The 14153-nt window shown below is 38.3% G+C and overlaps 1 protein-coding gene across 4 annotated transcripts in view; it reads right to left on the bottom strand.

The window, feature by feature from the left end:
- The window catches only part of EXOC6B (exocyst complex component 6B), a 722047-nt gene that overhangs the window by 302122 nt on the left and 405772 nt on the right, over window positions 1–14153 (bottom strand). For all 4 annotated transcript variants that reach the window (XM_070798075.1, XM_070798078.1, XM_070798076.1 and 1 more), the window contains one exon: window positions 1014–1125. In XM_070798075.1, the coding sequence (XP_070654176.1) occupies window positions 1014–1125 (112 nt within the window). The remainder of the gene's footprint in view (window positions 1–1013; window positions 1126–14153) is intronic.

The raw sequence follows: 14153 nt of genomic DNA, 5'->3' as shown, positions 1-14153 counted from the left end.
AAAATATTAACACAGGGAAAGAAACAATCACTCCAAAATCAGAAGTAACAATAGATGTTCACCTGGCTTCCAGCTATATTTACCTATGGGTCAGTATCGTTAATCACTTTCTGATGTTCATCCTTGGTAACATATACCTAAAAATGTCAATTTTCTAGACCAACTGAATTTGAAACTACACCACCTACATAGGTAAAGCAGATGGCCAACAGCCTTTCCCTTTGCTTGTGAATAAGATTCTTACCATCTCTCATTTTTGGCACTATGATTTCCATAAAGTGGCAGTTTGAGGCTCCTACACAAACCTGGGTTTCTAAGAAAAGGAAATTTCACATCTTTCTAAATTTTAGGACTTAAGACAATGCATCAGATATTCGGTTTGCAAAGATACTGTTCTCAACATATGTACAATATCCCTTCATCCTTTGTGAGATTGTGTAAGCTTCCACAGAAATGTGACAACTGCCTTTCTCTCACATTTCCTCAATCCTAAATTCCCAGTTACATGCTAATTAAGAGTAATTTACTATTCATATTCCTAATGTTTCTCAAAAACAAAATCTGAATCTAACACTAACCAATGACTATGAATGCTAATATCCCTGGCATCAGTGACTTATGTAGGCAAAATGTGATTTCATACTGTATGTTGTACTCAAAGTGCCATTATTTTAAACAGGATCCTGACATTGACTCTATTCTCCAATCAACAATGTTTATAAAATATATAATCAATTGCAAATAATAGAAATTTAACCCAATAACCTCAGAAAGGAAAACCAGTTAAATTAGTGAAGATATGAGAGAGAGAAAAGTGACTTTTCCAAAAAATACTGGATTTCTCCAAGGCAACAAATGAAAAATACAAGGAATTTATTTTGCACTTTCACCATGATCCCATGAAGAACATGACAGACCACACAGAAAATTGTAATTAATTAACACACAAGCCCTAGGGCTTAGGAGATCTATTCACATATTGCCTTGACTGGCTCCAATAATAGCAGAGTTACCTCAGTAAGTCCAATATTCTTCCTTTTAATGACATTCTGCAGAGAGTTGCTGAGAGTCCTAGTTAGCAACAGGTTTGTTGATTTACGAATCATGTCATCAACTTCAGTTGAGCTAAAAAGGAAGTATCAAGAGTCAGTCATAGGTAGGAGAATTATTTTGCAAACAAGGCTCCAGTAGTACTTGAATAATACTAATAATAACTGCAGGAAATATTTATTGTACTTCAAAAATTAGGTTCTAAATACTTTAATGTATAAAAATTCATTCAACCTTCACAATAACCATGAGAAATAATTTTAGTATTGAGCAGATAGCAAAAAAAATAAAAAAAGATTTTAATAAGGCAGTCTAGATCTAAAGCCAACAACACTTAAACACTATGCTACACTACCTCTCATGAAGAATCCTCTAACATGATTCTGTGTCCTGAAACCTTTATTTCTCCCACACATTCAAATTCCTTCACAGTTAATATTCATAATTTTTCAAGCTGATCTCTCTGTAGCCTTCCTGCACAATTAGCTGATAAAGGCTCCTAAAAAAAAGAAAAATATCTCTGCTCCTATGTCATCATATTTCATATTATGTCTTCTCCTTGTTCAGTTGCCCAGTCACGTCCAACTCTTTGTAACCCCATGGATTGCAACACGCCAGGCCTTCCCGACCCTCACTATCTCCCAAAGCTCGCCCAAGTTCATGTCCATTGCATTGGTGATTCCACCCAGCCACCTCATCCTCTGACACCCTATCTTCCTTCTGCCCTGAATCTTTCCCAGCATCAGGGACTTTTCCAATGAGTTGGCTGTTAGCATCAGATGACCAAAATACTGGAGATTCAGCATCAGTCCTTCCAAGAATTCAGGGTTGATTTCCCTTAAGATTGACCAGCTTGATCTCCTTGCTGTCCAAGGGACTTTCAGGAGTCTTCTCCAGCACCACAGTTCGAAGGCATCAATTCTGTGGTGCTCTGCCTTTCTTACAGTTCAGCTCTCATAGCTGTATGAGACCGCTGGGAAGCCCACAGCTGTGATTCTACAGACTTTTGTTGGTACTGCAATGTCTGTTTTTCACATGTTGTCTAGATTTGTCATTGCTTTCCTGCCAAGAAACAATCATCTGATTTCATGGCTGCAGTCACCATCCACAGTGATTTTAGAGCCCAAGAAGAGGAATTCTGTCACTGTTTCCACATTTTCCCCTTCTATTTGCCATGAAGTATAGGGCTGGATGCCATGATCTTAGTTTTATAATACTTAGTTTTAAGCAGGCTCTTTCACTCTTCTCCTTCACCTTCACCAAGAGGTTCCTCTTCGCTTTCTGCCATTAGAGTGGCATCATCTGCATATCTGAGGTTGTTGATGTTTCTCCTGTCTACCTTGATTTCAGTCTGCAACTCATCCAGCCCAGCATTTCTCATGATGTGCTCAGTGTATAGGTTAAGCAAAGAGGGAGACAGCAGACAGCCCTGTCGTGTTCCTTTCTCAATCTTGAACCGATCAGTTGCTCCATATAGGGTTCTAACTGTTGCTTCTTGACCTGCAAACAGGTTTCTCAGGAGATAGGTAGGATGGTCTGGTATTCCCATCTCTTTAAGAGCTTCCAACAGTTTTTTATGATTCACACAGTCAAAGGCTTTAGCGTAGTCGATAAAAAAGAGGTAGATGTTTTTCTGGAATTCCCTAACCTGCTCTATGACCCAGAGACTGTTGGCAATTTGATCTCTGGTTCCTCTTCCTTTTCTAAATCCAGAGTGGACATCTGGAAGTTCTTGGTTCACATAATGCTGAACCTAACATGCAAGATTTTAAGCATGACCTCATGAGAGATGAGTGCAACTGTCTGATGGTTAGCACATTCTTTAATACTACCCTTCCTGGGAAATGGGATGAGGACTGACCTTTTCCAGTCCTGTGGCCACTGCTGGGTCTTCTAGATTTGCTGGCATATTGAATGCAACACTTTGAAGGCATCATCCTTTAGGGTTTTGAATAGTTCTACTGGAATTCTGTCACATCCACTAGCTTTATTAACAGCAGTTGACTCTGCACTCCAGAATGTCTGGCTCTGGGTGACTGAGCACACCATTGTAGGAATCCAGTACATTAAAATCTTTTCTGTATAGTTCTGTGGATTCTTTCCATCGCTTCTTGATCTCTTCAGCATCTACTAGGTCTCTACCATTTCTCACCTTTATTATTGATTTATAAGATTTTATTACTTTCAGGTAGACAACAAAATGAATCAAAATTTTTAAAGATTATATTCCACTTAAAGTTATAAAACATTGGCCATATTCCCTGTGCTGTACAACTTATCCTTGCAGGTTATTAGTCCAATCACAGTAGTATGTACTTCTTAATTCCCTACATCTATCTTGGCACTCTCTTTTCCCCTGGCTTCGAAAATAAACCAATAATGTAATTCTACCTAAATGTTTTATAATCCTTACTATTACAAAAGTGATCAATAATGATACTTTTTATTCAGTAAAGGAAACTAAACATAAAGAAAATAACTCCAAAGCTATCTTTACAAGCAAAGTTTTAAAAATAAATCTTACAATCAACAAACAAAATTCCAGAACTATGTATCTTTCACAAGCCCCTAAAAGTGTCACCCAAGATGTCTCTCTATAAAAGATACCCTTTTGAGACAAATATTTCTTCAAAATAAAGTCAGTATTGCAATAATACTAGACATCCTGGAATGTGAAGTCAAGTGGGCCTTAGAAAGCATCACTATGAACAAAGCTAGTGGAGGTGATGGAATTCCAGTTGAGCTATTCCAAATCCTGAAAGATGATGCTGTGAAAGTGCTGCACTCAATATGCCAGCAAATGTGGAAAACTCAACAGTGGCCACAGGACTGGAAAAGGTCAGTATTCATTCCAATCCCAAAGAAAGGCAATGCCAAAGAATGCTCAAACTACCGCACAATTGCACTCATCTCACACGCTAGTAAAGTAATGCTCAAAATTCTCCAAGCCAGGCTTCAGCAATATGTGAACCGTGAACTTCCTGATGTTCAAGCTGGTTTTAGAAAAGGCAGAGGAACCAGAGATCAAATTGCCAACATCCTCTGGATCATGGAAAAAGCAAGAGAGTTCCAGAAAAACATTACTGCTTTATTGACTATGCCAAAGCCTTTGACTGTGTGGATCACAATAAAGTGTAGAAAATTCTGAAAGAGATGGGAATACCAGACCACCTGATCTGCCTCTTGAGAAATTTGTATGCAGGTCAGGAAGCAACAGTTAGAACTGGACATGGAACAACAGACTGGTTCCAAATAGGAAAAGGAGTACATCAAGGCTGTATATTGTCACCCTGTTTATTTAACTTCTATGCAGAGTACATCATGAGAAACGCTGGGCTGGAAGAAACACAAACTGGAATCAAGATTGCCAGGAGAAATATGAATAACCTCAGATATGCAGATGACACCACCCTTATGGCAGAAAGTGAAGAGGAACTCAAAAGCCTCTTGATGAAAGTGAAAGTGGAGAGTGAAAAAGTGGGCTTAAAGCTCAACATTCAGAAAACAAAGATCATGGCATCCGGTCCCATCACTTCACGGGAAATAGATGGGGAAACAGTGGAAACAGTGTCAAGACTTTATTTTTCTGGGCTCCAAAATCACTACAGATGGTGACTGCAGCCATGAAATTAAAAGACACTTACTCCTTGGATGGAAAGTTATGACCAACCTAGATAGCATATTCAAAAGCAGAGACATTACTTTGCCAACAAAGGTTCATCTAGTTAAGGTTATGGTTTTTCCAGTGGTCATGTATGGATGTGAGAGTTGGACTGTGAAGAAGGCTGAGTGCCGAAGAATTGATGCTTTTGAACTGTGGTGTTGGAGAAGACTCTTGAGAGTCTCTTGGACTGCAAGGAGATCCAACCAGTCCATTCTGAAGGAGATCAGCCCTGGGATTTCTTTGGAAGGAATGATGCTAAAGTTGAAACTCCAGTACTTTGGCCACCTCATGCGAAGAGTTGACTCCTTGGAAAAGACTCGGGCAGGAGGAGAAGGGGACGACAGAGGATGAGATGGCTGGATGGCATCACTGACTCAATGGACGTGAGTCTGGGTGAACTCCGGGAGCTGGTGATGGACAGAGAGGCCTGGTGTGCTGCGATTCATGGGGTTGCAAAGATCGGACACGACTGAGTGACTGATCTGATCTGAAAGACTTGTACGCAGTTCTTTTTCAGTAATTTATTGCTTGTGAGCAAAGGTCACAAATTTTATCTTATTGATTTCTCTTTCTACAGAATATCAGAGCCTTAGTATATAGTTCAATTAAAAATCTTAAATTACTAAATATGTACACAAATTAGATTATTATGCAGAAGAGAAAATTATTTGAAATAAAGAAGACTGCAAGGAATCCAGGTAGGAAATTCAGTTAGGGGAAAAAAAGATACCTCAAAATATTCTTACAGGATATATTTACTGAATGATAAACTCTGGCCTATTGCCACCCTTTCCAAAAATGTTATTGAATTTAAAACTTCATTACAAAAATGTGTTAATGGAGTATTGAAATTACAATGGTGAAGAGATATTGAAGTTACACTTGTGTTGATGGAATACTGTATTTACAATAGCAAAGAAATATTCATGGTTCCTGCCTTCATATGTCAGACTCACAGTTATATCATATCAATTACAGTATGTGTAATGAATAAGTACAGGTTGCTATACAAGTGATGAACACAGGGGCCCAAAATAATCTGGTGACTCTGATAGTAATCACCCACCTAGCATTCTACTTACATTACATATTTCTATTATGCTTTAAGAAGATCTGGTAGAAATTCTATTCTTAGATACGATGTCAAAGATCAAGAAACGCTGTCATTACCTTCAAAAGCAGAAGAAAGCTAGGTCTAAGCTAAAAGTTGTATTTTCCTTTAATATTAATGAAGTATAATATACACAAAGATGCATAACTGAATTAAACTGCACACTGAGATAAAGCTCTTGAAAGATGAGCAAAAAGCAGCCATCACCTTCATATCTAAGGCCAGTTGTCTAATCTGGATACACAGAGATGAGAGAGTGAAACAGTCATATGCTGAGAGACGTTGGTGGAATGAAAAAAAAAAAAAAGCAACAACAACAAGAACAAACCATGCAATCCTTTAATAGTGTGGGCTGCTATTTTGGACTGTAATCTTGGAAGAGCCTCTAAGCAAAAATAAACATACTAACCCAAAATTCTTCCCTAAAACAATTCGGTTCCATAAGAAATGGTGGGTGGGGGTGGGGTGGGGGTGGGGATGGGGAGTGCTAGAAATCAGAGAGAAATGTTGCACATTTTGCAAAGGGTTTAGAGTCCAAGGTTCTACACAATTCAATCCAAAGGAGAGTAAAAACCAATCAAAGCTGAAACCCAGCCCAACTCAAATCCTGTTAAAATCAGAGATAAGCCCCTGGATAGAAGCTTTGGAATTTCAGAGTCTTAAGGACAAAGAGACTCTACAACAGAATTTTTAGAACTGAAATCATAAGTAATTTGAAACTAATAAAAACTGAGACTCACATTCAGTTCACTCAAGTAATGATGAAATCTGAATGATATATTTAGCAGCTAGGAGGCACAGTGAAGCCTGGCTGGCTGCAGTCCATGGGGTCGAACATGACTGAACAACTGAACAACACAATGAGTTGCAAAAGGAGAAATGAGAAAAGAGACATATTTAAGGGGAAACTGGCAACATCATCTCCAACCCTAATAAAAGATCTCAACCTACAGATCTCAGAAGTTTAACACAACCCCAAAAGAACTGATGCAAATGAAATCTCACAAGAAAATCAAACACTGCAAAATGCAAAGATAAAGAAGAAACCTTAAAGACAACCAGAAAAAGAAGGCAATACATTTAGATGAATAACAGTAAGACTACTGGCTTATCTCTCTTCAGAAACAATCAAAGCAAACAGAGGAATAACATCTTTAAGGGGTTGGGAAAGGGAGAACTTTGAAAACAGATGAAAAAATATTTTTAGATAAACAAAAGCTAAGAAAATCTAAAACCAGCAGATATACACTAAAAGAATAACTAAAAGAATTCTTCACATTGAAAGAAAATGACACCAAGTCATAACATAGATCTGTAAGAAAGAATGAGAAGGCCTGGAAATAGCAAATCTGTGGATGAGTATAACGAACTACTTTTCCTTCTTGAATTTTAAAATACAATTAAATGTTCAAAGCACAAACAGTAACATATTTAGCGTTTAAAAATAACTGTATAAGTATATACCAACCACATTAAAAAAGTAAGTATAAAGGTAAATTATACTATACTGCTATAAGATTCTTAAATTACATGTAAAGTGACATATCATTATTCAAGATAAACTAATAACTTAAGGATATACATTGTAATTCCCAGAACAAATACAAACAAATAATAAATAAAGTTAAAAGTTATACTCCAGTAAGCCAATAGAGAAACTAAATGATAATACTAAAAGACGGTAATCTAGAAGAAGGAAGGAAAACAGGGGGAACAAAAGGAGCTTAAAAAAAAAAGAATGGAATAGAAAAACAATAGCTAGATCCAAGACTTAAATCCACATAAATCACTAAATCAGTTAATGTAATAGAATAAATATTCTAATTAGGCAGAATGAATAAAAAACCGATACCTAGCTACCTGTTGATTCAAACTGACACATTTTAAATACAAGGACACATGGCCAGATCTTACTGTCAAGATGCCATTCAGCACTAAAAAGAACTGAGCTCCTTGAAAAAATTAATGGTCTCATGATTAAGTTAGGAAATTTGCCCAAAATGATAAAAGTGCATCAACACGTCATATGAGCCAGCTTGAGGTAGCTTACACCAGCTACATCTGGGACCATCTGAGCATCAAAATGAATAAGGTCATTAAAGGAACAACTTGACTGAATGATGTAAAAATCTATGAGTCTAATACAATAATAGGAGACCAAAGGTAGACAGATAGAAAGATAAACAGACAGGTAAATAGGTAATACAGAAGGACTCCCTAATACAGAATGTGAAGTAATAACATACTGACATGTTCAGTTGCTCCCCAGAGAAGAGAATGGCAACCCACTCCTGTATTCTTGCCTGGAGGATTCCATGGACACAGGAGCCCTGGAGGCTACAGTTTATGGGGTCACAAAGAGTCAGATGTGACTGAGCGACTCACACACAGAGAGAGTTGCTCAGTGGTGTCTGAGTCTTTGTAACTCCAAAGACTGTAGCTCCCAAGCTCCTCTTCTCTCCTCTCCCTCTCCTCCATGGGATTGTCCCAGCAAGAACACTGGAGTGAGTGCCATTTCCTCCTCTAGGGGATCTTCCTGACCCAGGACTGAACCTGAGTCTTCTGCACTCCAGGCAGATTCTTCACTGCTGCACCAACAAAGTAGCCCCTTAAGGAATAAAAAATCCCATATTAGCTAAATTATCAGAGAAAAAAAAACTGATTCAGGCAAGAATCATTAATGAATACTATAGTGAAAGACATCTAGTAACCAAAAGAATAAATACATGGTCTCAAAGTACTTTAATACAAACATTACTTATTACAAAAGGAAAAATGGAAACTATACACAGAAAACAGAAAAATCTTAACTAGCTAATTAAAATTAATATGAACCATAAGAGATTAAAATGCTAAACACACATAGGTACATATAGAGAAACAGTAAAGAAGGGAGAAAGGAAGTAATAAAGTCAATATGGCAACATTTCAAAAACTGAAGAATTTGGGGAAAAAGCTTTCAGTTCAGCAACATTTTCAAAATTCTTCTGTAATGTTGAAATTATCTGAAAATAACATGCTAAAAAAGGTTATAAGTAATAGAAGAGACAAAGGCATACCATAACAGAAAGTGGTGGTCATATTAATACAAGGCAAGCAAGACATCAAGACTATTTTAATTTTTATTTCATTGATCTGTATTTCTGTCTTTATGCCGGTACCATACTGTCTTGATGACTGTGGCTTTGTAGTAGAGCCTGAAGTCAGGCAGGTTGATTCCTCCAGTTCCATTCTTCTTTCTCAAGATTGCTTTGGCTATTCGAAGTTTTTTGTATTTCCATACAAATTGTGAAATTACTTGTTCTAGCTCTGTGAAAAATACTACCGGTAGCTTGATAGGGATTGCATTGAATCTATAGATTGCTTTGGTATATAGTATACTTTTACCAAAGTATACTATTGCTTTGGTATACAGTATACTATAGTATACTTTTTTTCACTATATTGATCCTTCTGATCCATGAACATGCTGTATTTCTCCATCTATTAGTGTCCTCTTTGATTTCTTTCACCAGTGTTTTATAGTTTTCTATATGTAGGTCTTTTATTTCTTTAGGTAGATATGTTCCTAAGTATTTTATTCTTTTCGTTGCAATGGTGAATGGAATTGTTTCCTTAATTTCTCTATTTTATCATTATTACTGTATAGGAATGCTAGGGATTTCTGTGCATTGATTTTATATCCTGCAACTTCACTATATGCATTGATTAACTCTAGTAATTTTCTGGTGGAGTCTTTAGGGTTTTCTATGTAGAGAATCATGTCATCTGCAAACAGTGAGAGTTTTACTTCTTCTTTTCCAATCTGGATTCCTTTTATTTTCTTTTTCTGCTCTGACTGCTGTGTCCAAAACTTCCAAAACTATGTTGAATAGTAGTGGTGAAAGTGGGCATCCTTGTCTTGTTCCTGACTTTAGGGGAAATAATTTCAATTTTTCACCATTGAGGATAATATTGACAAAGGAGGCAAGAATATACAATGGATTAAAGACAATCTCTTTAACAAGTGATGCTGGGAAAACTGGTCAACCACTTATAAAAGAATGAAACTAGAACACTTTCTAACACCATACACAAAAATAAACTCAAAATGGATTAAAGATCTAAACGTAAGACCAGAAACTATAAAACTCCTAGAGGAGAACATAGGCAAAACACTCTCTGACATACATCACAGCAGGATCCTCTATGACCCACCTCCCAGAATAGTGGAAATAAAAGCAAAAATAAACAAATGGGACCTAATTAAAATTAAAAGCTTCTGCACAACAAAGGAAACTATAAGCCAGGTGAAAAGACAGCCTTCAGAATGGGAGAAAATAATAGCAAATGAAGCAACTGACAAAGAATTAATCTCAAAAATACACAAGCAACTCCTACAGCTCAACTCCAGAAAAAAAAATGACCCAATCAAAAAATGGGCCAAAGAACTAAATAGACATTTCTCCAAAGAAGACATACAGACGGCTAACAAACACATGAAAAGATGCTCAACATCACTCAGTATCAGAGAAATGCAAATCAAAACCACTATGAGGTACCATTTCACGCCAGTCAGAATGGCTGCGATCCAAAAGTCTACAAGCAATAAATGCTGGAGAGGATGCAGAGAAAAGGGAGCCCTCTTACACTGTTGGCAGGAATGCAAACTAGTACAGCCACTATGGAGAACAGTGTGGAGATTCCTTAAAAAACTGGAAATAAAACTGCCATACGACCCAGCAATCCCACTGCTGGGCATACACACCGAGGAAGCCAGAATTGAAAGAGACACATGTACCCCAATGTTCATCGCAGCACTGTTTATAATAGCCAGGACATGGAAGCAACCTAGATGTCCATTAGCAGATGAATGGATAAGAAAGCTGTGGTACATATACACAATAGAGTATTACTCAGCCATTAAAAAGAACACATTTGAACCAGTTCTAATGAGGTGGATGAAACTGGAGCCTATTATACAGAGTGAAGTAAGCCAGAAAGAAAAACACCAATACAGTATACTAACGCATATATATGGAATTTAGAAAGATGGTAACGATAACCCTGTATGTGAGACAGCAAAAGAGACACTGATGTATAGAACAGTCTTTTGGACTCTGTGGGAGAGGGCGAGGGTGGGATGATTGGGAGAATGGCATTGAAACATGTATAATATCATATGTGAAATGAATCGCCAGTCCAGGTTCGTTGCATGATACAGGATGCTCGGGGCTGGTGCACTGGGATGACTCAGAGGGATGATATGAGGAGGGAGGTGGGAGGGGGTTCAGGATGGGGAACACGTGTACACCCGTGGCAGATTCATGTTGATGTATGGCAAAACCAATACAATATTGTAAAGCAATTAGCCTCCAATTAAAATAAATAAATTTATATTAAAAAATAAATAAATAAATAAGTGCATAAAAAAAGACTATTATAATTTTTAACACAAAGAAGGACATTTCATGAAATTAAAAAGATGAATATAACAAGAAGATATCATAATTCAAACTGTGCATAAACTTAAAAGATATATTCAAATATATGAAGCAAACTTGAGAGATCTCAAAAGAGAAACAGACAAATCTACAATCATATTTGGACAGTTGAACACTCCTCAGTTATTGACAGAAAAAGCAGACCTACAAAAGAGAGGATACAGAAAATTGTACAACAATATTAATAAATTTAATCCAGTTGTCATTTAGAGAATACAACATTCAACAACTAAAGATACAGATTTTATTCAAATATACATGGAACACTATTGTACCTGGATTTAAATGTACCATTTTCTTAGTTGATCTCTATTTGTTCCACCTGTTCTATGGCCCATTTAACTCTTCAGTTGGTTGTTTCTGGATTGAGTATTCTTTCCATGATTCCTTTTCATTTTCATTATTGGCTTATTACTTTTACTTCTTTCATGTTTTTGACCATTTTTTCAGTGGTTGTTCTAGATCATACTACTTCATGCATAATGTAAAATCCTTAAGTAGTAAATCACATTCCTCTCTCATATTCTTTGTCCTGCTGCTGCTGCTAAGTCACTTCAGTCATGTCTGACTCTGTGCGACTCCACAGATGGCAGCTCAACAGGCTCCGCTGTCCCTGGGATTCTCCAGGCAGGAACACTGGAGTGGGTTGCCATTTCTTTCTCCAATGCATGAAAGTGAAAAGTGAAAGTAAAGTCGCTCAGTCGTCTCCAACTCTTCCCGACCCCATGGACTGCAGCCCACCAGGCTCCTCCGTCCATGGGATTTTCCAGGCAAGAATACTGGAGTAGGGTGCCATTGCCTTCTTTACTTTTATAGTTACATTTCTTTACCAGATACTATCATTATTTTTCATGTACACAAGCAATTTTCTGTAAGACCAATTAGAAATAGAGGAATGACATTAGAAATAGCAGAACAGGAAGTCCTGCATTCATATCCCTTCTCAGCAATAATAATTTGGCAGGCAAGCAGAGACAAAAGTACTTTTGTGAAACTTTGGATTGAAGAAAGAAGACTGTAAAAGTCTGGTAGCATCTAAGACCAAGGAGGGTTGCTTTTAGAAGGCAAGCATAAACTCACTCATGTGGCACACCTGCTAACCATAGTCCTACCTACAGTCCCAGGAACAGACCCTGACCCTTGACAGCCTATGGACATGGCCTATTTGGCCTTGCCAACATCACCAGTTGGAAAACAACCCAGCAAGAGTCATGCCAACCTGTGCTTTGGATAATAGGTCCGCCAACCTCAGTTCCAGCTGTAAACTGAATTGTTCCATGACCCAACTCCAGCTCCTATTAGCTGCCCACCCTGCCTGCCTATGACTGGGCAGAGACATGCTCATTCATGAATCCAGGCAAGTTCTCCAACCTTTGTCTGACTGCAAATACTAAAAAAATCCCTGTAACATTACCCCATATATTCATAGCCACAGACCAGGAACACTCCTGCCTACTCAGAGACCTGCTGGAGCAATAACTTTCCATGCACCTGGAGGAAGGGCCGCCAATCTCAAACTTGACTGGAGAGGTTAATGTGCCCGCACAACCTGGCTTTAGCCCACTGTACCCATGGACGGGAGGCAGTTGTGCCTGCCAGGGATCCAACAGGAGACATGGCTATATGTACCCCTAGAGATAGGCCCAGTGACCTCAGTCTCATTGTGGATCTTGAAGTGGCTCTGGAATCTGGCTTCAGCCCCTCCCAACTATGATCTAAGAGAAACCCTACTTTTCCAGGAACCCACCAGAAGGAAACCCCAGAAGTGCCCCACTGAGCGATGAATTCCTCAGTGCAGTTGCAGAGCCACAATCTATCAGTCATTCTAATTGTGAAACCCCGAAGCAGACCTGTGATTTGACTCCAGGCCCCTTCAGGCACGGTACAGGAATAGTCCTGCCACCCTGGGACCTGGGGGAGACACATATCTCCATGTCCCCAGAGAAGCACAAAGGCAGAGTCACCAATACAAAGCTACATGGACCAAAAAGAATCAAACAACTTGACACCACCAAAGAAAACAAATATGAGTTCCACTAATGAATCCCAAAGAAACTGAGACATACAAATTGCCCTAAAAAGAATTTGAAATATCGTATTAAGCTCAATAATATGCAAGAGAACACAGAGAGACAACAAAATGAAATCTAGAATACAATGCACAAATAAAATGCGAAGTTTAATAAAGATATAGAAACTATAAAAAAAAAAAACAAATCCTGGAGCTGAAGTATACAATAAAAGAATTGAAAAATTCTTAGAGCATCAACAGCAGACTAAATAATGCAGAAGAAAGAATCAGGGCATTAGAAAACAGGCCATTTAAAAACAGAAAGAGGAACAAAGAGAAAAACTGTAAAGAAAGCATGAGAGACCTATTCAGTTAAGTCGCTCAGTCATGTCCGACTCTTTGTGACCCCATGAACCACAGCACGCCAGGCCTCCAAGTCCATCACCAACTCCCAGAGTCCACCCAGACCCATGTCCATCAAGTCAGTGATGCCATCCAACCATCTCATCCTCTGTCGTCCCCTTCTCCTCCTGCCCTCAATCTTTCCCAGCATCAGGGTCTTTTCAAATGAGTCAGCTCTTCGCATCAGGTGGCAAAAGTATTGGAGTTTCAGCTTCAACATCAGTCCTTCCAATGAACACCCAGGACTGATCTCCTTTAGGATGGACTGGTTGGATCTCCTTGCAGTCCAAGGGACTCTCAAGAGTCTTCTCCAACACCACAGTTCAAAAGCATCAATTCTTCTGTGCTCAGCTTTCTTTATAGTCCAACTCTCACATCCATACATGACCACCAGAAAAACCATAGCCTTAACTAGACGGACCTTTGTTGGCA

This window comes from Bos indicus, chromosome 11 (genome assembly GCF_029378745.1).
Source record: "Bos indicus isolate NIAB-ARS_2022 breed Sahiwal x Tharparkar chromosome 11, NIAB-ARS_B.indTharparkar_mat_pri_1.0, whole genome shotgun sequence".
Taxonomy (NCBI): domain Eukaryota; kingdom Metazoa; phylum Chordata; class Mammalia; order Artiodactyla; family Bovidae; genus Bos; species Bos indicus.
This window is presented reverse-complemented; position numbering and strand designations above follow the sequence as displayed.